General features: G+C 30.1%; 1 protein-coding gene across 2 annotated transcripts in view; it reads right to left on the bottom strand.

The window, feature by feature from the left end:
* LOC119609151 (protein gooseberry-neuro) overlaps nucleotides 1–26,282 on the bottom strand; it is an 85,876-nt gene that overhangs the window by 24,808 nt on the left and 34,786 nt on the right. For both annotated transcript variants that reach the window (XM_037963866.1, XM_037963867.1), the window contains exon 4: nucleotides 14,563–15,194. In XM_037963866.1, the coding sequence (XP_037819794.1) occupies nucleotides 14,563–15,194 (632 nt within the window). The remainder of the gene's footprint in view (nucleotides 1–14,562; nucleotides 15,195–26,282) is intronic.

The following is a 26,282-nucleotide window of genomic DNA, read 5'->3' as shown; positions in this document are numbered from 1 at the left end:
TTTACAATTTTCAATAGGCTTCGTCCTTGGGTCAATTTTATAAAATTATCTTGAAAATTGCGACCTGTAGAGTGCACACAGGGTTTACATGGACACACAGACGGACGAACAGACACCCTAAAATACATGTCTTTACACTTTTCTTCCGCAGTATCTAGGAATACATATTGTGAGAAATGTGTTATAATCAGCGTTGCCACTTTGGTCCAATTGGACCAAAATTGGTAGTTTCAAATCTCTGCAATGACTTTTGGTAGTTTGGTTGGTTGGTTTAAATTTTGGTTCAAATTTGGTAGGATGAGATAATTTTGATCTCATGCATATGAATTTATAAACATTTCTGACCTTGTTATGGCAAAGTAATAAGAATTTCAATAAATACGTCAATCTTAAGTTTATCCTTGTTAAGTTTATATTGTTTGTTCTAAGAAAATATTAAGTTTCTATGTATTTCAACATTTCTGATTCATGAATGTTAGTAAGTTAGTTAGTTTGAAATGAGGATGTTACATAAAATCCGAAGGAATACTTCTAGGTCTGCATCGGTCCCGTTGTGAACTTCCTAACCAATGCCTCAGCTATAACATAAACCACTAACCTACTGGAGGCCACACTAACTCTTTTTTTTTTCTAAGAAGCCAGATTCATGAATGAATATATAATTTGGTGGGTCTACTACCTTACAAACGGAATCACAAAATTAATATACCCCAATCTTTTTTGATGGGTATAAAAATATTAGGGTATATTGATTTTGTGATTCCGTTCGTAAGTACATTTTTTTCTAGGTTCTTATTAGATTCTAAGACGATATAGCCATGTCCGCCCGTCTGTCTGTTGAAACAGTTTTTTAAGAACCGAAATCTATGTCGATTGATCCTACCCAGCAAAATCTTTGCTTACAATGATTACCTTTAAGTACTTCATTAATGACTTACTTTGTAGGCAAAGTCTAAAATAAATCAAAATAAAGAAACAAACAAAAATAAAACAGTTAGTTTTTCTGTTTTTTTTTCCTTTTTTTGTGCACACGATATCAAATGTCTATTTTTAGACAAACAGAAAATAAAATAGTATTTGTGTGGGAAAACTATTATTTGACGCACAATAAAACAACAAAGCAGTGGTGTAGTAAGAGTAGCATTCAACTGGTAGACGGAAGGTACTGAGTTCAACCCCAGTCTGTGTCGACTTTTTATTTTTATTTTTTCATAAATATTCTATAAATAACTCTACTAAAAAACAACTTATTTCCAACCAAATAATATTGACTTACTTTTGGAACATCTCAAACAAAAATAAGTACTTTTTCTAGTAGAATTGTAAGCACTTTACTCGATGAGTTCTGGTGATTTTTCTAGTGAATTTGTAAGCAAATATTTTGCTGGGTATTACAGCCATATAGCTGTAATAATTTTATTATCAATAAATAGCAAATTAGTTAACCGTAAAATAATAGAAGGATTTATCCATAAAGTCCTCAATTTATACGATAGATGCTGATGGTGGATATACATACACAGATGGACAAAAGTCACCGTCATTTGCCTTATTAAATGTTTGGAGAGCTCCTGAGCTCTAAAAACAATTTAAAAAATAAAAAATGTTAATTTTACATAAACTATAATTTATTTTAAATGTTTTGTAGTTAAAACTATATTATTTTCACTAGCCTTATTTAGAAAAACAAATATTTTGTATTTGTAGTATATATTTCTCGTGGACAAAATTCACCGTCACTGTGTCTTAATTTGCTAAATATTAATAAAAATTATAGCGATTTTGCTTCTATAAACGTCTTTTATAAAATTTTCTGTAATATGGTTACTTCAACACTGATCTGGCACAATTTTATAACGGTACTTCGGTTTAGAAATGTTCTAGAACCACGCGAGTGTTAAAAATGAGTGAAAAAAGAAAAGAAACCACAATTGAAGAAAGAAAAATTATTCTAAATGCCTATAAACAAAATAAAACAATTCGGGAAATATGCGCATTAGTTAATCGTCCACGTACCACCATTTCAGGTATAAATAAACGCTTTAAAGATGACCCATCATGCGTATACCAGCCAAGAAGTGGACGACCGCCAGCATTATCTGTTCGGGAAAAGCGGGAAATAATAAAAATAATTAAAAAAGAACCCAAAACTCCATCATCTGAAATTGCTGTGATGTTAAAGGATAGCACTGGCACAGATGTCCACCCTCGTACTGTACGCCGAGTGCTAAATTCTGCCGATTATAATGCCAGAGTTTGCAGGAAAAAACCACAGATTAGCAAGGTAAACCAAATGAAGCGTCTTTCCTTTGCAAAAGAGCATATAAGCAAGGGAACAGATTTTTGGGATAAAGTAATATTCTCTGATGAGAGTAAATTTTGCATATATAAATCGGACGGACGTGTTTTGACATGGAGACAGAAGGGCGAGGCGTTAAAAGAAAAGCATATTCAGTCGACTGTTAAACATGGTGGTGCTGGGGTCATGGTATGGGGTTGTATGTCTGCAGCAGGGGTCGGGGAGCTTGTATTTATTGATGAAATAATGGATAAAACACTTTGCTTGAATATCCTTAAAGAAAATTTAAAGAAAAGTGCTCAAAAACTTGGCATTGATTCTGAATATTACTTTCAACAGGACAATGACCCCAAGCACACGGCAGAAATAGTTCGTTTGTGGAGTTTGTATAACACTCCCCACGTCCTAAAGACTCCTCCACAATCTCCCGATCTCAACCCAATCGAACATTTATGGGACCATTTGGATCGACGTGTTCGGGAGCACCATATTACCTCAAAAAATATGCTCAAACAAAAACTACTGGAGGAATGGCTGAAAATTGGTTCAGATGTGACTCAAAAATTGGTACATTCGATGCAGAAACGTTTGAACGAAGTTATAAAAAATAACGGCAAACATACTTCATACTAAAATAATATTTTCTTTCATTGATGTATTAATACAAATTTATCTGACGGTGAATTTTGTCCAAGAGAAATATGAACTAGTTACTTTATTTTAATTTTTTTTTAAATAAGTCTAAGTAAAAAAAATAGTTTTAACTGAAATAATTATTAAATAAATTAAAATTTATGTTGACTTAAATAATTTTTGTGTTTCAATTATTGTTTGGGCGTGGAAACTAATCAAACATTCTAGAGGCCTCATGACGGTGACTTTTGTCCATCTGTGTATATGATTCTCCATAGCCGAATATAATACTATTACTATTTTCTCGGGAATGAATTTGGTACAAATTTTGTCGAAAACAGCAATTATGTATTTCATAACTAATTACGTAAAAGTAAACCATTGTCTCTTTGGAACAAATCATTCTATGATATTACATATTATTTTTAAAAATAATGAAACTCTAAACAGAAGCAATTGTCCCTAAGGAAAAATTTGGTAGTTTTTGGAACGTTTTGGTAGTTTTTTGTCGGAACTTTGGTAAGAAAAATAAATTGTGGGTGGCAACGCTGGTTGTAATACTTATGTTTTATAAATATTAAAATGGACACATTGTGGTGACGTAAGAGCCACAACAATATTCAATCATTAAATCCAACCAGAATTCAAATGATGAAGAGCACAGTGGTAAAGATATACGTTATTTTGCAACGTACATATGTATATAAAACAGAACAGAGCTTCCGAAATTCACTTAAATTTTGAAGTACATAATTTGATGATGATATCCAAATATAACACTCTTGCTTATTGTTTTGTTATACATATTATTGGTTCCAAACAAGTGTGCATCAGAAGTTAATGTCGTAATTTCTTCATAAACTTATTCACTACTATGTAAGCATGTATATACATACATACATACATATATATGTATTTACGTACATATTATGTATGTTACTGTTTAGAGCCACGTGTCGCTTAAGTGGATTTTGAAATAAATATCAACAAGCGGATAGAAGACTAATAAACAAAATGACTAAAAACACTCTACCACGTGTCCTTGTAATAAACAGTTTAATTTAATAATCATAATAATAACAATGGCAGAAACAACAAACAACCCTTTAAGGGCGAAAAAGATATGTTTTCAATCAAATTTTAGTCGACTAAACAAAAACAAACATTCATATAAAACAACTTAGATAACTAACAATAACATTCAACTGTGTAACAATAAGTGATGAAATTTAATATATCCATTTGTCAATCTATGAAGAATGTCGTATTACATAGATATAACAATTTTTACATAAAGGGTTTTGATTTTTTTTAATTGAACGAAACACACTGTCACGAGCTTGGCCGAAAAAAGGATTGAAGTCAAATTTCATTATATTTTAACTTTTTAGAAAACATTTCTATTAGTTCATATGTAAAATATTATTTAATAGTTTTTTCGTCGTGTTTTTGTTATTGTATCTCTAAGTTAAGGGTTTCCTTCAACATAATGGCCCATAATCATATTCAAACACTAAAGTCGGTTCTTTTTAAAAACAACTTTAATATTTAAACCTGTTACCAACTGTTTCTTAACTAATTTGTTAATTAATTAGGAAAATCAAAAAGGTGCTTTAGAAAAATATACTCTAGTTCCTGTACTCCTATATTTTGAAAATTTAGACGGGCTATTATTATTTACTTCAAAATTTTATTTAAGTAGTCTTTGAATACAAAGCAAATAAAGGTATTCGAAACCGGGTTTTAAAAAGTAAAAAAACCGGGTTATTCGAAAAATCCATAATTAAAAAAAACCGACACTGTTAAAAGCACAAAAAACCGGTTGAAAAACCGAGTCGATCACCGTAATATCTATACACAGAACATACTCATGTCGAGTTTAATAATAAATTCTGTGGTATTAAGTGATTTTCAAAAGTGAACCTTATATGTGGGAGCTTAAATGTCTACCCAAACACAAGCAACAATATTTATTAGAAATGTAATAACTTACACTGTAATTCAAAATAAAGCAAAAACATTCATGAATTTGTTGTTTGAGGGACAATTTTAAAAACTTTATATTTTCGCCAATACAAGTGAATACTTTAAAATATTGTTTTCTAAAATATTTTTCTGGAACCCAATGCTTTTCCTAAAATCCGGGGTGATTGAAATAATTCAAGAGATTTCATATATTTTCACAAATACGTTCAGTATTTTCAAATATATATGTATGTAAATAACGCTATTTTACAAATTAATACTTTTTGTTTGCTCATGGAATGAAACATATAGTTTTGGAAAAAGCTATTTAGTATGGTTAATTAACAAATTTAATTTTTTTCCTATACGCCAAAATTTTGAGATAAAGCGGTTTTAATTTTCATCAGGAGTTCTTGTTAATTTATTTGAAATCAATAATATAAAATTATGACTTTCTTATCCTATTTTCTATTCTTTTTATTTTTTTTTTAATTAAAAAAAAATACATACATTTCGAAAATATTATTGAAAATTTATTCCAGAATTACAAACTTACGGATTTCAATATATCTCTTCATACATTCTCATTTTTATTTTTTCCGAAAAAAATCTTGGAAGTATGAGTTATTAATCTGACATCTATTCACCGAGATTTAAGATTATTTCAACGGAATTTTCAATATTTTTGTGGTATGAAAACGATTTTTAAAGTGTTATGAGGAAGACAAATAATATTGTTTATATAAAAAACTAAAACTCGAAATATTAAACCTTTCCTTCCAAAAACCCATATAGGTTTTATATCATGAGCAAAATCTTTGTAAACTAGCGTAACTAATAGAGTTTTAATGTAATTTTTGCATTAAAAAAAAATTTAAGTTAGAGACATTACATAATTGCTATATTTACAAAAAATTTGAAATAATTTTTAGCATTTCTGTTGTTTTATCTTAATGCCACGGAACTTAATTTTTTACCCTTCGCCACTATACTACGTTTGAGAATACTAATCGGCTAAGAATCATTTTCTGAATCGATTAAGTCATGTAAGTCTGACCGGTACAGGTTGAAATTTTCAAAACAATTTGATGATGTTTGTCACGTACGCTTTTTTGGTCCAATGACAAAACCTTTTAAAAATGGTTAAAGTCGGTCCTTTATTTTACCTACCCCCCATACATATACAAATGTATAAAGCCTTTCTCAGAAAATTAGTTTAAATATATCGAAACCAAGGCGAAAAATAAATTACATTTTATACTCCTATCTGGCGTAGTTTATTATATAGTCAACCACGGCAGAATATACGTTCTTACTTGTTATAAATTACAATGAATTACAGTTACAAATTAATATGAATTGTTCATGAAAACACTTAAAAAATGTTAGCATATTTTTTGGCATTTTAAAATCAATTCAGCATTTACATATAAACAGTGTGACCAGCTATCGAATTTTATCCCGATAGCTTTATTTATCAATGAAATATGTTGTGGACCAAGTTATTAACGATAAGTTATTAACGATAAATTAATTTCCGGGAATAGGGGAGACTGGGGCAGCTCCGGCATTGGGGTATTTTCGGCAATGACGTTATTGATGTAAAGCTTTCATTGTACATCACTAGGTTTGATGTATAGGTATCGAATATCATAATAAATAACTGCCGCAAAGTTTGCCACCTCTAGCTAATAAGCTTATTTAGCTGCTCGGGTTTTAATATTTTTACAGCCGTTTTTGTAATATTTCATTCCATTTGGTAATTATTTCGTATATACAATTTTAAACTTTTAAGACAGCGTTATTAAAAAGTCATTAAATATTATGTATTTTCTTACAAAAATAAGTCAAATCATAATGTTTTTTGAAGACTAATAGAAAAACTAAAGAAAGTGCTTTCGGGGTAGATTCAGCGTTTTAATTCCTATAGTTATTTTTTGGTTTGTCTTTAAAAAATCCTTTAATATGGTTTGAAATTACAAGTCTAAGACCTAACGCGATTCTATTGACGAAAATGCGATGGAAAAAGCTGTTTCTAATGTTTTGCGTGGCATTGAGACGCCAACGTCCGCCGCTAGAAAATATAGCCTTAATAATCAAACAACTGAATTGCGTATTAAAAAAATATATCCCTTAGAGGATCTAAATTCCAACCAGACTGCAAGCAATGATAATTATAAATCTAAGTTTACTTCGAAGGAAGTATTTACCAACAAGGAAGTGCTTGAATTGGTCGAATACATAAAGAAATGTGTGTAATGACTTATAAGGCTTTCCGGAAATTAGCTTATGAATATGCTAATCTTAACGAAAAGTCTTTTGCTGAGAAATGAAACATTATGAAAGAAGCAGGCGAAAATTGGCTTTATGGTTTTATGGAGCGAAACCCAACATTAACGCTTCGAAAGTTTAAAGAAAAGAAATGTGTTCATTTTATATTAATTTTCTTCAACTTATAAATAAATACTGAATTACCTGTGTCTAATTTTTTATTAAATGGAATTTTACTTTATAATCCTCTTTGGGAATGTGGGCTACGAATGTACCCCATCAGATGCCACAGCTACCCCGGTTAGGAGCACCTTCGGCGAATCTGACTGTTTTGACAAACTCTAAAAATATGTAAATAATACTAATTTATAATAAGTTTTTGGTACGAGTTTTTATCATTCATTATCTTAGAACAATAACCAGCGACAAAATTTTTATATCTGTTGAATAAGTACTTAGATATAGAGCTCTAAACAAAAAGTGCCGAATCTGCCCCAGTCTCCCCTATGTACCTTTGTATGGGGGCTATGGGAAATTTTTTATCAAGTATTACAATTTTAGTATAATTAATCTCTAGAAAAAAAAAATATGTAAAAAATTCATCTAATTATCTTCGGTAGTTTCTGAGAAAACTACTCAAGAATTAGGAAAAAAACTTAATCTTTTCCGAGGTAGTCTGAAAACTTATAAAAAGTGCTTTGCTATTTTATGAAGCCAGCTTAAATGGGAAAAACCTTTTCTTATACAACTTAGGCTTTCTTCCTTCACACAATTCTTTAATAATACCAAAATCATTTTCATTGTCCTCAATTGTACACATCTCTTCAATTACTTTTCAACACATTTTTCATAGTTTATAAAAATTTAACATAATTCACACAACGTTTCTCTTTGGTTTGTTTTGATTTTGTAACTTTTGATAAATGACAAACAGCTGATAGAGTTCAAGTGATGTAATCTTTGTTAAAAACTACTTCAGCTTGTTTTAAGTATAAAACTGGCTTTAGCCGAAAAGGTAAGCTTTTTCTCATCTATAGTAGCTGAATAGTATACATTTTTGTATAACTGTAATTACAACACTCTTATGGTTTACAAAACTTGATCCTACGCGAAATACCATAGCCAAAGGATAGCTCCTAACTTCTGTAGTGAATTAGAAAACACCCGTACCTTGCAGTACAACGAACTAGTTCGGCAAAGGCGATATAAACAACCACTAAGAACTATCACTAGTGAATTGAACATGGGGATGTCATTGCGAGTGGACGATTGGCACATTAGGCATAACATGTTTCCATTAATGTCACTTGTTTAAATACTCCATCAAAAAAGAAAAAATAATTCTGAAACTGGGGTTGAGCTTGGTTTCTATTAGGGTATTCAAATTTTTGTCTATTAATCGCTCAACTAAATGAAAAATGCCAAATTTCAAATAATGAATAAACCGAATGATTTATATCAATTAACCAATTAATAAAAACATACTATTTTACTGTAAAATTACTTGTTTTTCAATAATGAGGAAAATTTATTTGATGATTTTTATTTCAATTCTTCAAAAATATTTTACGTATTTATCTACTTTTAGAATGGGTTCATACTGAAATACCAGATTCTTGAACAACAATCTTAGAAGTAATACTATCGCCTTTACTTCTACAAGCAGTTTTGAGGAATATTATTGTGTTTCTTAAGTATTTCTAATAAGTTCATCGGAAATAGTTATACACTAGTTCAACTAGTATGAATTCTGGAGCCGTTTAAAAAATCCCAAAGACATAAAATAAATGAACTCATTTTCTTTATATAGAAAAGGATTTCACATAAGAAATAGTTTCATATATATTTGAACAAAAAAATAATAAACAAACAAGTTAGAGTGCTTAAATATCTTATAATAATTTTACTATTATGAGATAACTCGGCATATGTTTTATTTCCATAGTGTGGGTACTATCATTTAGTAATTTCATTATGCATATACACGCAGAAAAAAACATATTGCCATCACCAAACAATTGTTATTTTTTTTTTTAATTTCATCAATATTTTAGTTACTGTAAACATTTATATGTTTATGACAATTATAAATTAGAGAATGATTCTCTGAAAAATAATTATTTTTACAACAAATAAATAGTGATAACTATGTATATTATTTAGAACCATTTAAACTTTCCAATAACCATTAAATGGTAGGTTTTTACCCATATAATGTTTAAGATATAAGCAAAATACGTTTACTATTAAAAATATTTTGGTATTGCCATTTTTATATCAATTGTATGGTTTATCTGTACTAGATTGGATTGAATAAAGTGTTGAACAAACGAAGTGTTAAAATAATTATGAAAATAAATAATATCTAAAAATATAATCGTAGACAGCATTATAAAATTTAAAAGAAATATAAAATATATAAAATATGGTGCATAAAAAATTAATAATTAAAAAAAATGGAAATTGTGCTTGGAAGTTTTGAGTTTGTTTAAAAGAAAACTAAAAAATAATTACAATTTACGCCGAACACATTAGATTACCATAATATGGTTACTTGAAGCCATGTTATTACTTGAAACAATAATATGATTACTTGAAACTACAACATAACATTATGATTAATAAAACTATATTATGATGAAATATTCGTACTATATTTAATCATAATATGATATCTTATTATACTAATAATGATCATAATATGATATTTCTTGATACTAATAATGATTATAATATGTTTTCATTTTAACCACAATTCTAACCATAATTTGTTGCTCTTAGATTAGGTTACCACAACTATATTTTTTCTCTGCGTGTATAGAACTTATTTTGATTAGGTCGAAAAGATTTATTTTAAGTGATTTTCGGATATGGACTTTTTAAACGATGTTGTTGTTGTTGTTATATGGGAGCTACGACCTATAACGGATCCATTGGAAAACATTTTACCAGAATGATTTATCTATACACAGAATATGCAATAAACAATAATATAATATAAACATTTTAGTTAGTTAGTTTGAAATGTATATTATGGGTATGACTTTTTTGGACGGCAAAATACCATAGCACTGCCTTATAGCCAATACTGTCCTGATAATATAAGACTATTTTTTAAGGCAATTCGGTCAAAGAACTTCCCGCACCGAAAGCAATTTATTCAAAAATCATTTTAATATTTGTTAAAATTTCCATAACAAGGATTCAAAGAACAATGTTCTCTTTAAGATAATGTAATACAAATGAAAAATGTTGGCTAAAATATTTATTTTTCTCATATAGATAAAGTAAAATTTATACAAAACTTCATCGCCTTTGGTGCGGGAACTTTTTTCACGATCGCGAAAATATAATATCATATTCCTTAATTTCTGTTCACGGCCTACAAGCTCCTGCTATTTTATGTGCCACCCTTAACCAGTGCCTCAGGTGGGAATCGAACCCATAGAAATTGTTCTAAATTCACGACCAATATCACCGATGTCTGAAGACCCAGATGACCTGCAGGCCCTTACTCCGAGTCATTTTCTCCGCGGTGCGCTATTGGTATTCGCGCCAGAAATACCGCCTGACAATTTGTCGATATTGAATCGCTGGGAACGACTGAAAGCACTACATCATAAATTTGGTCAACGATGGAAAAATGAGTACCTTCTGGAGCTACACAAGAGGTACAAATGGCAGAATCCACGACGGGATCTACAGACTGGTGATTTCGTTATCATCAAGGATGAGCTTCTTCCTCCATGCGACTGGAGGTTAGGCAGAATAGAAGCCGTACACGTTGGTCGGGATAAGCGCGTAAGAGTCGCTGATGTTAGAATATCTAGTAGCGTCGTGACCCGACCAATCGTAAAATTATGCATGCTCCCGTTATGTGAAAAGTCTGTAGATTAGTTTGTTCTTGTCCACACAATGTCGTGTCTATGTGTCCAAAGCTATTTTTTCGACCTTAATCTGCCTCTGTTGTGTTTTAATATCATTCCAGAATGGATCCAGCCCAAACCCCAGAATTGTGCGTTGTGTGTTTTGCATACCACCCATTGAGATATTGCAAGATGTTCCGCAAGTTGACATTAGAGCAACGACTTTATGTGGTGAGAACCCATAAGTTCTGCACCAATTGCTTCTCGCGGACCCATCTTATAGGGAGCTGTATCTCAATGGGTGCATGCCAAATATGTTGCGATTTGCACCACATTTGCTGCATCCAAGGACTGCTGCTCAGGGGCCAAGGCAAAGGCAACCACAACAGCCACGCCAACGCGCTCGCAGAAGCCTCCCCAACCCTCCTCAACAGAGAGCTCAACAGCGGTTAGATGACCTCCGCCAACGACTACAACAACAGCAGCAGGTTATTCAACAGCAACAACAACAGCTACAGCAGCAAGTGGGCCTTATATGGGAGCTATGACCAATAATGAACCGATCCGTAAAAAATTTAGTAGATTGATTTGTATGTACACAAAACATATTTAACTTGAATTTTATCACAATAGCTATATTCATCAATTAAATATGTACGTTTAGGTGATTTTCGGAAGTGGACCTTATATGGGAGCTATGAACAATTGTGGACCGACTAAGATCTACGTTGACTATATGATTTCTGTTCACATTATATTTGCATGTACAAAATTTTGTGTTGATACCGATATATTTGAGGGAGTTATTAACGATAAACTAATTTCCGGGAATATATGCCTTTGTATGGGGGCTATGGGACATATTCGATCGATTGTAAAGATCTTGAACATAATTAATTGTGACAAAATTCATCGAAATATCTTTGGTAGTTTCTGAGAAAACTTCAAATGAATGTTGGAAAAAACGTAATTTTTTTCGAGGTAGTCTGAAATTTTTACTCATAACTTTTTACGTTGTGAACCGATTTTGCTGATTTTCAATACCAAACTGCTTAGGATAATAATAAATATTTTGGGTGAATTTGGTTGATTTCCTTTGCTTAGTTTTAATGAGAGCGTGTTTTACACAGACAGATAGACGGACAGACAGACAGACAGACGGACATAGCTAAATCGACTCAGAATTTGATAAGGACCCAGAATATATATACTTTGTTGGGTCTTAGATGAATATTTCTTGGTGTTACACACGGAACGACAAACTTATATATACCCTCTATCACCACTGATGGTTGTGGAGGTTATAATAAATGGAAACAGTGAAGAAATAGCTATATAAACTACTTTGGATAATTTTTGCAAGGACCAATAGTTTGAAAACTAATTTGAAAAAACCCTGTATGACCAAAATGTCCATCTTTGGCCTCCTCTAAATGCGGCAGTTCTTGACCGATAGAGCTGTGTCTGGCCTACTATCCAATAGTACTAACCTTGGTGCAAATTTCATCCAAATCAATTTTTTTGAGTTGAATGAAATCGATTTTTTGAGTTTTTTAGGGATTGATACATATTTCTTGATTTAATATAAGGCAATGTGTCTTTCATGGTTTAACGAAGCATTTTCTTTACTACACTATATAAAAAATAAATCAAAAAACCACTTAACATAGTAAAGTGAATACAGAATTTGTTTTCCGCTTTGTAGGATTGTTATGAGAGTAGTAAGGGAGGTATATTTACATTAACAGTAATTGTATCTGTTTTTCATCACAACCGCCAATTGTGTTAAAATTTGGTTTTTGTGGTATTTGCATATCATAAACTCTATCACACACACAGAAATTGTACACATAAAAATACATGCTAAATAAAAATAAAGCAGACGGTTAATCTACAATCATCGTTGATGGTTGTAGAACAATTTTTGCCACATAAATCTAGTAATTGTAAATGTATACGGAATATGAACATAAATATTTATACCCATACATACATACATACATACATACATACATAAGCATGTATGTATGTATGTATGTATGTATGTATGTATGTATGTATGTATGTATGTATGTATGTATGTATGTATGTATGTATGTATGTATGTATGTATGTATGTATGTATGTATGTATGTATGTATGTATGTATGTATGTATGTATGTATGTATGTATGTATGTATGTATGTATGTATGTATGTATGTATGTATGTATGTATGTATGTATGTATGTATGTATGTATGTATGTATGTATGTATGTATGTATGTATGTATGTATGTATGTATGTATGTATGTATGTATGTATGTATGTATGTATGTATGTATGTATGTATGTATGTATGTATGTATGTATGTATGTATGTATGATGTATGTATGTATGTATGTATGTATGTATGTATGTATGTATGTATGTATGTATGTATGTATGTATGTATGTATGTATGTATGTATGTATGATGTATGTATGTATGTATGTATGTATGTATGTATGTATGTATGATGTATGTATGTATGTATGTATGTATGTATGTATGTATGTATGTATGTATGTATGTATGTATGTATGTATGTATGTATGTATGTATGTATGTATGTATGTATGTATGTATGTAGTATGTATGTATGTAAAGATAACAGATAGAAAAATATGTCCTTATTTTCAATCTTTGCGCAATCACTCAACAACAACCAACAGAGAAATTAAATGTGGCGGCTATGTATGTATGTATGTAAAGATAACAGATAGAAAAATATGTCCTTATTTTCAATCTGCTGTTCATTATGTTTGTTAGATTTTAATCTGTAGCCACATTGATTATCTATATATGTATGTATATCTACTGTGAAAGAGTAAATGAGTTCTAATGGATTTTATAAGGGGGGTTGGTTGCTATTTAATGCAAAGTATCTAATGATTTTAAGAGAGTTTTTCTTTTGACGCATATTTTCTGGATTAAAACAAAATGAACATTTGGCATCTTAGATTGCGGGAAGAGATTTAAAGCACTTGACGTGACCAATAAAAGTCATAATAATTTTCCTAATGTACATATGTACACTACCTCAATATGCTTTCCTCAAGTATAAAGTTACAAACAAAATGTTTTTATTCTACTAACAAACACTTCCTTAAAAATTTATATAATAATATAAAATTTTTCTTTGTAACTTATTTACATACATATATATTTATAGTAAAGGGTTTCAACAAGGGTATTTTTAACCAACATTAACGTTTTAACATTTTTTGTTGACATATCACAATTAGGGGCTTTGACTTTTAAATATTGCTCAACACGAACACGCGAACACGTTTATGGGCTGGGACTTTTAAGGCAATATAAAAATCGAACTGACAATATCCTTAAACTTTAAATTCATGTCATTATTAACAGAATAAACCCGCTATTTTGTATGCCTGGCAATCATAAAAATTATCTGTGAAACTTTTGCGTGTGACATTATCAATCTGAAGAATGGTAATCAATATAAATCGAGTTAAATAATACATAAATTGTATAACTCACCTGGATCATCCATACGCTTTCTTTTAATACTGTTTCCATGTTGATCAATGGGTGAACTTTGCTGTTGATTTTGATGATGATGATGTGTTTGCTGCTGATGGTGATGATGGTGGTGATGATGATGTTGTGGATGATGTATGCCTAGAATACCATTAATACTATAACCGGCTGTTCGATGTTCTCCGATACCATTTGTTGTATTCTGATTATTGCTAGTTGTAGAGGTGGTGCTGTTATTCGCTGTACTGAGTATATTTTGTTGCTGCTGTAATTGCATGGCCGCAGCTGCAGCAGCCCCTGTTGCCGGGGGTCCTGTAGATCCTGTTTCTGAGGCTGGTGCAAGTGTTATTACGGAGGTGGCATTGTTGCTATTAATATTGTTATTGTTGTTGCCACTGCCAGCATTATTACTACTGATATTTGTATTATTGCTACCATTGTTATTGTTACTACTATTGTTATTATTACTATTATTAATTGCAGACAGTTCATTGGAATTATTCTCCAAATTATCTGTTATACTACTGCTACCGCCGCCGTTATTTGTCCCTCCACTGCCCCCGCTTACATTCCCGCTGCTTTGTTGATGATGGACATGTTTAGCTTTTTCAGCAGCTTTATTTCGCACAATCCTTAAAATTAAAAAAGTAAAAAAATATAATCTAACATTCTATGTACAAAGGTACACTATAAATAGATTTACTACTTTCTACCATATTAAAAACAAAAATAATCACATAATTGAAAGAAAGTCTATTTGTAGACTGGCCAAATTAAATTTGATAATATATCAATCACTGCAACAACTCCCTTTTTGCAAAGAATTTCCGACACTTGTACACAAATACGTCTCGTCTGTCAATATACTCACACTGTTAAGCTCAATTGACTGCGCATTGTATCTATCCTAGCAGTTTTACAGGGAGTCATTGTATCACATTTAGATTATATATTTCTGTATCATCTGACACCATTTTATGCTTTGGATAAAAAGTTGACCGTCAATTTAGTGTCCCGAGAAAAAAGACACCCCAGTTGGATATTTCCCTAAGACGTCTTCGGGAAATACTTTATGAATTTGTCACTACTTCCCACACAAAAAACTTCGTGACATCCCCTGACATTTTCATATGTTTTGTAAAATTTCCTAAAGACAAAATCATTACGTTGTCAACACTAGGGACAAATCTGTGACATATCACACTGATGTCCAATTGAAGAGCTTTAGCAAGAACGTCATGACAATTGACCACATTTTCATGTAGGTCATCAGTCATTTTCACCAGTCAGTCATTAGTGATTACAAGGAAATGACACCTAAAGACCAGTCATTTAGTTGTTACATTTTTACAAGTTTTCTGATCTAGGGAAATATTTTGCAATACATTATATTTAATATTTAAAATGGTCATGAACAAAACTTAAAACTAATGATTTTTACTGGAATCTTCCCTTGACTTTATTAAACTTCGTTCCTTCTAACTTGCGAATTTTGTTATTGTTTTTTTTTTCTTTATCCTAATTTTTTATTTATTGTTTTCTGATAGGATTTTCATAGATATACAAACATTTATATTTAATAATTAAAAAATAAACAAATACTTATTAAATTTAAATAAAAAACAAAATATACAACGGTTATCATCAAAGCATATTTATATACATACATACATACATACATATAAGGATTAGAGGATGCCAAATACATTAGAAATAATTGTAATTGAAGTTTCACCAATTAAAATGACTTGTTATTGTGAATTTTTTCATTACAATTACAAGTAATGCAATAATTACCCCCACGCAATGTGGTAATAGAGTTGTGTAAAGTATATTTTTCAAAAATAGGCATATGATGACAAATACTTCCAAGTCATCAAGACATCTTATGTTTATTGTCAGAGGTATTCAGCTGCAGAAAAACTGCACAAATGTCAGTAAGTCATCCATTGCAAAATGTTATCACGTGATGACTTTTACGCAATGAATCACCTCTGACATTGTCCTCAAAACACAATTTCCAACTGGGACTTTAAATTTGTTTGTATGGTTTTTCTGTACTATACCTTAGTAAAGAGAAGTATTCCTTAAGAAGTAATGTAACTAGTATGAGACAGCCTTTCCGAGCTGCAGGGATACGAACACATGAATGTATAAGTATAATTGTTTATTTGTTGAATGATGGTGATAAATAAATCTTGACATTGATTACTTTACTTTTTGTTAACAGACACTCTACCCCCCCCCCCCCCCCCCCTCTCATTCAAATAAAATAATTTATTATTTATATTGACTTCTTTCACTTCCTACACCACTTTGAAAACATCAGATTTGATATTAATTAGCTGTTACTGACCAACAATTTTATTTAGCTGCCCACTTAGTATGGAAGGAGGATGTACATATATTAGAGGTGTCTAAAAATATCGATTTTGTTTGGATAGGTATTATTTTATTTATTAGTGTTTAAAACTAACCGGTGTTAAATATTAGGAATTCGTTTGAAAAGTGTAAAATTGCGTAAATAATATTACTTTTTAAATTTCTTCCAATATTGTGCCACTTAAATTATATTTTCTTAAAATTATGACCAAATTTTATAATCTATAGATTATCTATCCAACGAGGTACCAAAAATTTATATCAAAGAACAATCAACAAAGTTATTGACAATTTTCCAAGCCGTTTATTCAAAAAATCATAATTTTATTTGCATGGTTTGATACAGAAGTGATATATCAACAATCTACACAAAAAGGTCGGAGCACTATATTCGGCTATGCCGAATCTTAAATACCCTCTACCATAAGCTACTTTTTATCAAAACCCTTCTAAATATTTCTAGATACGTATTTAATATATTGTAAATGTTTAAATTTTGCTTCAGTGATGAGGGTGCTATCATTTGAAAATCATATAGTAATTGTTTTATATATCATTTAGTAACTGTCATAACTAATTTATGGACCATTTATGGAGATATGGCCAATTATTGGCCAATCCGAATAAAATTTCGCAGAATTATTTATCGATAAAAAACACGATGTCGGATTATATCCGTATATACTTATATTTTAATGAAATATATTGAAAAAGTGACTTAAGGATTATGTATTGATCCTAAATTTGTTTAAAAAAGATTTCTTGTATATACAAAATATACTCATGAACATTTTTAAATTTATTTTATTACGATATGTTTATTTATTAATGAAATATGCGATTTTCATTGGTCATATTTATATACCCAAAACATATTTATATTGACTATTTTTAAAACATGTTTATTTCTTTAAATATTTGCATTTAAGTGATTTTCGGAAGTGGTGACCTATTATGAACCGAGTGATACATGTATACACAAATCATATTTATGTTGATTATTATTCCAATATTTTCATTTCTTAATTGTTTATATATATATATATATATATATATATATATATATATATATATATATATATATAGTGAATATTTGCATTTGATTTTCGCTGTTTTCTTTTACATAGTTTTAACGTGAGCGTGTTTGAGGCAAACAGGCAGATGGACATAGCTAAATCGACTCAGAATATCATGAGGATCCAGAATATATATACTCAGGGTCACAGATGATTTCTTGTTGTTACATGCGGAATGACAAACCACTATCACCACAGATGTTGGTAGATGGTTGATGTTGATAAAATATAAACTAATTATTCGAGAAGACGCCTATAACATTGTTATTTTTCGCTCGATATAAATATTTTATACCGCGTTAGAAAGATAATTTTCTCTAGAATTTTTTCAAATTGAAATGTTAAGAAAATATAATTTATATGCCACAAAATGTTCCTATTTTCACTCAATTTCACACTTTTTAATCGATTTCCAACAATGGTTTCCTTTAATTGATTTGGTTCAAATAAAGTTTTAAAAAATGTCAATAAAGGTTTAAACAATGTACAACAAGTAGCCCGACTCTTACGTACACGAAATTACACCTCCACATTTACGGGTCCTGTGTGAATTCAACACCCTGGTGAGAAATATTATTGTGTCAAAAAACTTAAAATTTCTACTTACATATTCGAATTAATAGCGGGTTTTACGCGAAATCTCACCTGTCTACAGAGATAGTATTTTTTTTAAATACTTTTAGGAAATTTGTTCCAGAAAATTCCGTTTATTTTGAGCAAACCGAAAATTTAATTTTTTATTTATTATTGACATTTATTTTTTGTTGTGGTAGAATTTTAATTTACAAGCAGAGTTACATATTTTGTATTGAAAATTCAAACGGTATGTCTAGGGAATATTTTGACGTCATGAAATAACTCCTCAAATTTGGGACTTACTTCATTATCAAATAACTTCCCAATTTAAAAATGAAAAAAAAGCCTCAACGAAATTAAATAACTCCCTAAACTAAAATGAAATAACCCCATTTATGGGGATTTATTTCATATGAAATAAATCCCTAACTTTAAAATGAAATAAGTTCCCATTTAAAAATTCGACATCTGGAGAGTGGGGCTCCAAAGTTTAATGAAATAACTCCCCGAAACAAAAATGAAATATCCCCCTAAAAATTTGTTCAGAAAGCAAAAACAACATTATTTCACATTTAAAATGGGAAGTTATTTCATTATGAAATAATTCCTCAAAATTCAAAAATGAAATAAATCCCTAAAAATATTTTTGGGGAGTTATTTCATTATATTACTTTTATGACACGAAATAAAAAATATGGCGTCATGAAATAACTCCTCACGGAATAACTCCCCAAAACAAAAATGAAATATGTCCTCAAATTTGGGGACTTTTTTCATTATGAAATAATTCCCCAATTTAAAAATGAAAAAAAGCCCCAACGAAATGAAATAAATTCCCAAATTAAAATGAAATAACACCTCATTTTTGGGGATTTATTTCACATGAAACAAATCCCTAATTTTAAAATGAAATAAGTTCCCATTTAAAATTAACAAATTATGGAACAAATCGGTTTTAGCGATATTTCTAAAAAAAGTAGTTCGCTCATACTTTCGAGTGGGGCTTCGAAGTTTAATACATTTCAGTTCAATCGCTTAATAAAGATTCCCTTAATAACCGGCTTGCGGCCGGGCCCAAGGACTTCCTACTCTATGGTATGTCCAACAACGGCTTCGGTTAATAAATATTTCCAAAATAGCTGGCCTACGGCCGGACGCAAGGATTTACCACTCTATAATATGACCACCACCGGCTTCGATTAGTAAAGATTTCCTAAGGCCGAACACTCTTGATACAGGGAGAGTGTATTCTTAGCGAAGCCGGTGTCCAATACACCCCAGAGGATAAAACCCTTGCGCCCGGTCAAAGGCCGGCTATCAGACATATATTTTTTATTTCGTTTGATAAAAGTAATATAATGAAATAACTCCCCAAAAATATTTTTAGGGATTTATTTCATTTTTGAATTTTGAGGAATTATTTCATAATGAAATAACTCCCCATTTTAAATGTAAAATAATGTCCCAAAAAAGCGAATTAAATCCCCAAATTTCGTTGTTTTTGCTTTCTGAACAAATGTTTAGGGAGTTATTTCATTTTTATTTTGGGGAGTTATTTCATGACGCCAAAAAATATATGCATGATAGCCGGCCTTCGGCCAGGCGCAGATTTTATCCTTTGGGGTACATTGGACACCGGCTTCGCTAAGAATACACTCTCCCTGTATAAAGAGTGATCGGCCTTAGGCCGGTTATTTAGGAAATCTTTACTAAGCGAAGCCGGTATTGGTCATATTATAGAGTGGTAAATTCTTGCGTTCGGCCGAAAAGAATGAGCGACCTACTTTTTTTAGAAATGTCACTAAAACCGACTTGTTCCATTATTTATTTTTAAATGGGAACTTATTTCATTTTAAAATTAGGGATTTGTTTCATAAATGCCCAAAAATGGGGTGTTATTTCATTTTAATTTAATAAGTTATTTCATTTCGTTGGGGCTTTTTTGAATTTTTAAATTGGGGAATTATTTCATAATAAAAAATAAGTCCCCAAATTTGGGGACTTATTTCATTTTTGTTTTGGGGAGTTATTTCATAACGCCGGGAGTTCATGACACCAAAATTTTAAATGCTCAAATACATGTACATATTTGTTACTAATACAAATTTTGATTTGGGTACTTTTTCAGTAACACATGCTTATAGTAAGATACTGCTGTCAAAGAGTCGGACTACTTGTTATACTTTGGTTTTAAACAATATTATATTGATGGTTCACAGAAAAAAGTTTCAGCATAAGTATTATAAATTGCTTTCATTGACAAAAGTTAATAATATTTAAGAATAAGTTCCTAAATGGTATGATTTTTTAATTTATAGTTTTTTAAACATAATCTAGAAACCTTGACTTAAAATATTTCAAATTTATTTTTCTATTTGTTAAAAAATGTTTCCAATTTCCTTTGGAAATTTTTTTATTTCTTTATGATTTTTAGATTAAAATCGATAAAATTTGCGCGTAATTTGTGGGCCTTTTTGAAGAATGGATGTTAACTATGTTTGCTGATGATTTCCTGTTTTAGATTTTGTTTTTCAACATTTAAATTTCTATTTTTATACCCTTCACCTTCGTGAGAAGGGTATATATAAGTTTGTCATTCCGTTTGTAATTTCTATAACATAATTTTCCGACCCCATAAAAAATATATATTCTGGATCCTTATAGGTAGCGGAGATGATTAAGCTATGTCCGTCTGTCTGTCTGTCCGTATGTGTGTTTGTTGAAATCAGTTTTTAGAGGACCCCGAATCTTCAATAATTCTGTTAGACATGCTTTCGAGAAGATCGCTATTTAAAATCAGCAACATTCGTAATTCAGCTCTGGGTGGAGGAAGATCGTCGTGCGTCGTTGCCATTATCGCTTAAGGGTAATCAGGCCGTCCTTTTTGCTCTGCCTTCGAGAGTTTTGCGTCTCAAACAGCATTGGCCAATGTGTGACGTCAGATAACTGTACTGAGTTACAGTTTTTCTTGAGGTGCATATTTGGCCATGTGCATTCGTGTTAACTTAACCTAAGTTTTTAATTTTAATTGGAACATATGAGCTAGTTTTTTCTAGCTAGAATTGGTGATGGCGTTGTATAATTTTAATTACTGGCCAAATAAATCTTAGTTTCGAATACTAAGTAACTTAAAGAACAAACAAACAAACAAAATCAGCAAAATCGGTCCATAAATACCGGAGATATGAGCAAAAATCCGAGACAACCTATGAGAATTTCATAAAAAAGACAAATTTTTCCATGCTTTCATATACATATAACAACAACAACACTGCTTATTCATTGAGTATTTCGTTCCATATGTTTGGATGGCTGTGTGTTTCATTGCCTTGTGTATTTTGTTTTTGTTTGTTTTTTAATATTTCGTTTTGTATGTTTGGATGGCTGTGTGTTTCATTGCCTTGTGTATATTGTTTTTGTTTCTTGGTGTATTCAGTTTCGTACAGGGAAGGAAAATGATATTTTGTTTCTGTATCAAAAAATATTTCAGAGGGTACTTTTTTGGATCTTAGAGTACTAAAATATTTTTTTTTGCTGAAAGTTGTTAATTTCTAAAATACACCTTCACATATTTAGACATTTTTCAATAATCAACAACAGAAGTAGAAAATGTATTATATATACCGTAGGGTGATCGATTATTCGACATTTTCCAAAAACCGGTTTTCGAGTAGTTCGAATTGTTAACATTTGAAAAAACGGGTTGATATTTTTCAAATTCAGAGAAAACGGTTTCTTATTATACATAAAAACATCTAGTTTAATTTGAAAAAAAAAATTATGACCCGAACTGATTTTTTAAAATAAACATTATTTCTTTAATGTAAAAAATTGGGAAGAATCATAATCTTAGTTTATTCTAAAGTCCCTGTTTAGTAAATTTTCATAGGCATTCCAACACTGCTATAATATTTCAGCGACAAATTAATTATTGTAATTGGAATATAATCTTAAGATTGATAAAATTTTATCCAACAGTTATTCCAATCAATTTTACAAGTAAATTTTTGTAATTAATTAGAAAACCAAGAAAGTTTAACCAAAGGTGCTTTAGAAAAATATACTCTAGTTTCTTGAAATTTAGACAGGCTGTATTATTATTTATTTCAAAATTTAATTGAAGTAATATTTGAATACAAAGCAAATAAAAGTATTCGAAACCGGCTTTTAAAAAGTTAAAAAACCGGGTTATTCGATATTCGAAAAAATCAACATTTAGAAAAAACCGACACTGGTAAATCAGAAAAAAACGGTTTTATGACCGATTGAAAAACAGAATCGATCACACTAATATACATATATTGATATAATGAATCTTTGTCCGTCCCTCAATGTTAACTTTTTCGATATAATTTGATGAACTTCTATGTCCATGTTATCATATAGCTACCATAAAAATATTACCCCGATATTGTACTTCGTAAATATGTATATTAAAATCAGTCATTATACAATTTGCTATATTTTAATAAATCCTGTCTTAAAGAAATTCAGGCCACATTTAGCCCTACTCAAGGATGAATTTAGAAATTCAACTTTTTATTTATTATACATTAATAATTGAGCTACCTGGTTCTCAACTAAAATTAAAGTTTAATTGATTATAAGATAGCGTTTCTCAAAATTTTTGTCCTGGGGTTAATATTTGGCGAGCTGGATCAAAGGATAAAATGGTCCTTTTATGAGGTTTTTATGATTTTTTTTTTTCATATTTCTTCCAAAGGAAAGATATAAAATTTTAGTATCATTAGGAAGGTCCTTGGGAGACGCTTTCAATGGCATACCAGAATTTTTTGTGTAACAGTAAAAGTAATCTAAATTTTTCGTAAAAGTTTCAGATTTTTTACATTTTAACATATATGATTTTAATATAATTAATTGAAATTAATTGAAATCAATAAAATCTACGAAACGGTTTTTTCCGTTTTTCAAAATTCAATCTAGATCAAATTTTATTAAAATTTATCGAAGCCTATGTACGCTACCAAAACAACGCGAAATAATGTAAAAAATAACATAGAAATCGTTATTTACAAAGCAAGCGTAACAAACATGTAGATGTTTAGGATAAATTATGTTACTATGTTAGTTAAACTGAAAAATTTGATTGATAATAGAATGAAACCATAAAGTGTTATATACCATTGTAAAGCTAATGAAATTACGCGTATGCTGATGTACATATTAATTATGTTAGATAAATATAGCTAACAGAATACCTGGGACAAAATAGAGTTTAAAATATTAAGATAAAATACAAAACATAAAGAATTTCGAAAAACAGAAAAAACCATTTCGGTGAAATTTAGTTGAGGTTTATAATATAATAATTTTTTACATTTTCTATGTAAAAATATGAAAAACTTAAAATTTTTCCGAAAAATTACGACAGTTGTAATCATTTTGGTGTTGTATACGAATTTGTGTATGCCATTGAAATGGTATCTTAGAATGAACTAAATTTTCATTTTCGGTGGGAACATCAGCAATTTCCATTTTGGGGCCTATTAGGGCCCCAAATTTAATAACACGTATGTGTTATTAAATTAAAATTCGATGTACATAGGTGTTCATTTGTTAAAAAATCAACAGTCATATCAAATTCTACACATGAGACCATACATAAGACCATCCATGACATGAAACAATAATTTGCTTTAAATTCCAAATAATTTTCACCAAAAATTTCTCTTATTATCTATGGTTGAATTCTTAATTTCAAAACATATCGTTTTATATTAGATAGAAATTGAGTCCTTCGAGCTTCTAACATTTGGAAATAATTAGTTTTAAAGTCAAATATTTTATCAAAATTGAAATTTTTGGTAATTTTCTCATATAATATTAACAATGGAATTTAATTAGATTAATATTCATATAATGTCAATCAAGATAAAAATTCGAAATGAGCTGCATTGGTTATTTGCAAAACATACTTCTAAAAAGTGGCTTTTAAAACTAGATTTCAAAACAGTCTTAGAATTTCAAATTTGAACTTTTAAAGATACTTTGACTTCCATTTTCTCATTGTCTGATTATGTTTTATCAAAACGATAAATTGACATTTTACATACAAAAATTATTTTTACCGGCAGTATGTCCACCTGTTAAACGATAACCGGAGGTTGAGATATTGGCCCTGAGAGTATCAAATAAGACTCGGGAGTATCACGGTACTTTTGAACATCAAATAGTATCAAAAAAAGTTGTTGTTCATTTTGTTTTGCTATTGCTATAATAATGATATAGTCGGGAAAATGAAATACATTTAAATTTTATGAAATTGAAATTTATTAAATACACTATGGTGAAGGGTATATAAGATTCGGCAAAGCCGAATATAGCACTCTTACTTGTTACTCTTACTTGTTTATAGGATTACTATACTATGTAAACAGAATAGTAAATAATGGACTTTTATGCAATTATTTCATGGATATCATTGAAAAAAATAAAAATTCCAAATATTACCGTCATGTACAAGTTTATACATTTTATGAACATTTAATATTCTTAATGAAAATGGTTTGGGAAAAATCTAATGTTTGATTCATTCATTCCAGTTATGATTAATTTTTTCTGTGTTAGAAAAATAAAAATGTATTAAATGATAAGGTACAAATAGAAAGAAAATACTAAATATTTATAGTTGTGTCAGAATTTTTTAATATTTTTGTATTTTTTATGTGTTTTTCTAAGCGTTTTTATGTAAAAGTGAAAAAATAGCGAAATAGTGAACAAATACAGAACAAATACCGAACAAATACAGAAAGAACACTAAATAAAATACAGAACATTTTCATGTCTAAAATACAGTACTGTTCTGTATAATACAGAACGTTTGGTCACCGTAATTATATATGTATACGACTGGGGAGTTTAAAAAATTCAAGAAGAACTTAACAATTTTACGAATACGTAAAAAAATTCTTATCATCATTCCGATATGCATACATACATATGTATGTATCTAAGTAATTTGTCTCCACAAGTGATTTTATTGTGGGTATCTATATATATGTATATAAAAATTAATATGTGTTTGTTTGTATGTTTGAACGTTATAGACTACTAAACGGCTGAACCGATTTTATTCAAATTTTCACAGCGTATTCCTGTATGTGTGGAATAGGTAATAGCCTACTTTTTATTTTGAAATTCCAAGTGGGCGAGGAGCCACGCCCATATTAAGAAAATATTAAATCCGTATATTTTAGATAATATAACAGTTCTCAAATTTTGTCGGAGCAACTTTAGTGTCAATATAATTATTAAGGACAAAAAGTAGGCGGACTAGCATTGGGGGACGTGGCACCTCCCTTATAAATTAAATGCAATAATACGTTTATCTTGGAAACTATTACAGTTAGAATTTAGAAATTTTGCACGAATAACTTTAAAATCCATCTAAACATTTTGGGTAATAAATTGGCGTACTACCCTTAAGGGGAGCGGCACCTCCCATATTAATTAAAGACAAAAATTCGTATATGTGGAAAACTAATGGAACTAAATTCTTCAAATTTCGCACGAATAACTTAAATATTCATCTGAACATTTTGGAGGAAAAAAAGCGGACTTTCACCTGGGGGGTCTTGAAGCCCCCATATGAATCAAATAGAAAACTTCGTATATCTGAGAAACTATTAGAACTAGAATCTTCAAATTTTACATGAAGAACTTTGA

Source organism: Lucilia sericata, unplaced genomic scaffold (genome assembly GCF_015586225.1).
Source record: "Lucilia sericata isolate MDLA Ls3-8-SP2 unplaced genomic scaffold, ASM1558622v1 Contig000942F_arrow, whole genome shotgun sequence".
Taxonomy (NCBI): domain Eukaryota; kingdom Metazoa; phylum Arthropoda; class Insecta; order Diptera; family Calliphoridae; genus Lucilia; species Lucilia sericata.
The sequence above is the reverse complement of the archived record's forward strand: the minus strand, read 5'-3'. Positions and strand labels throughout refer to the sequence as shown.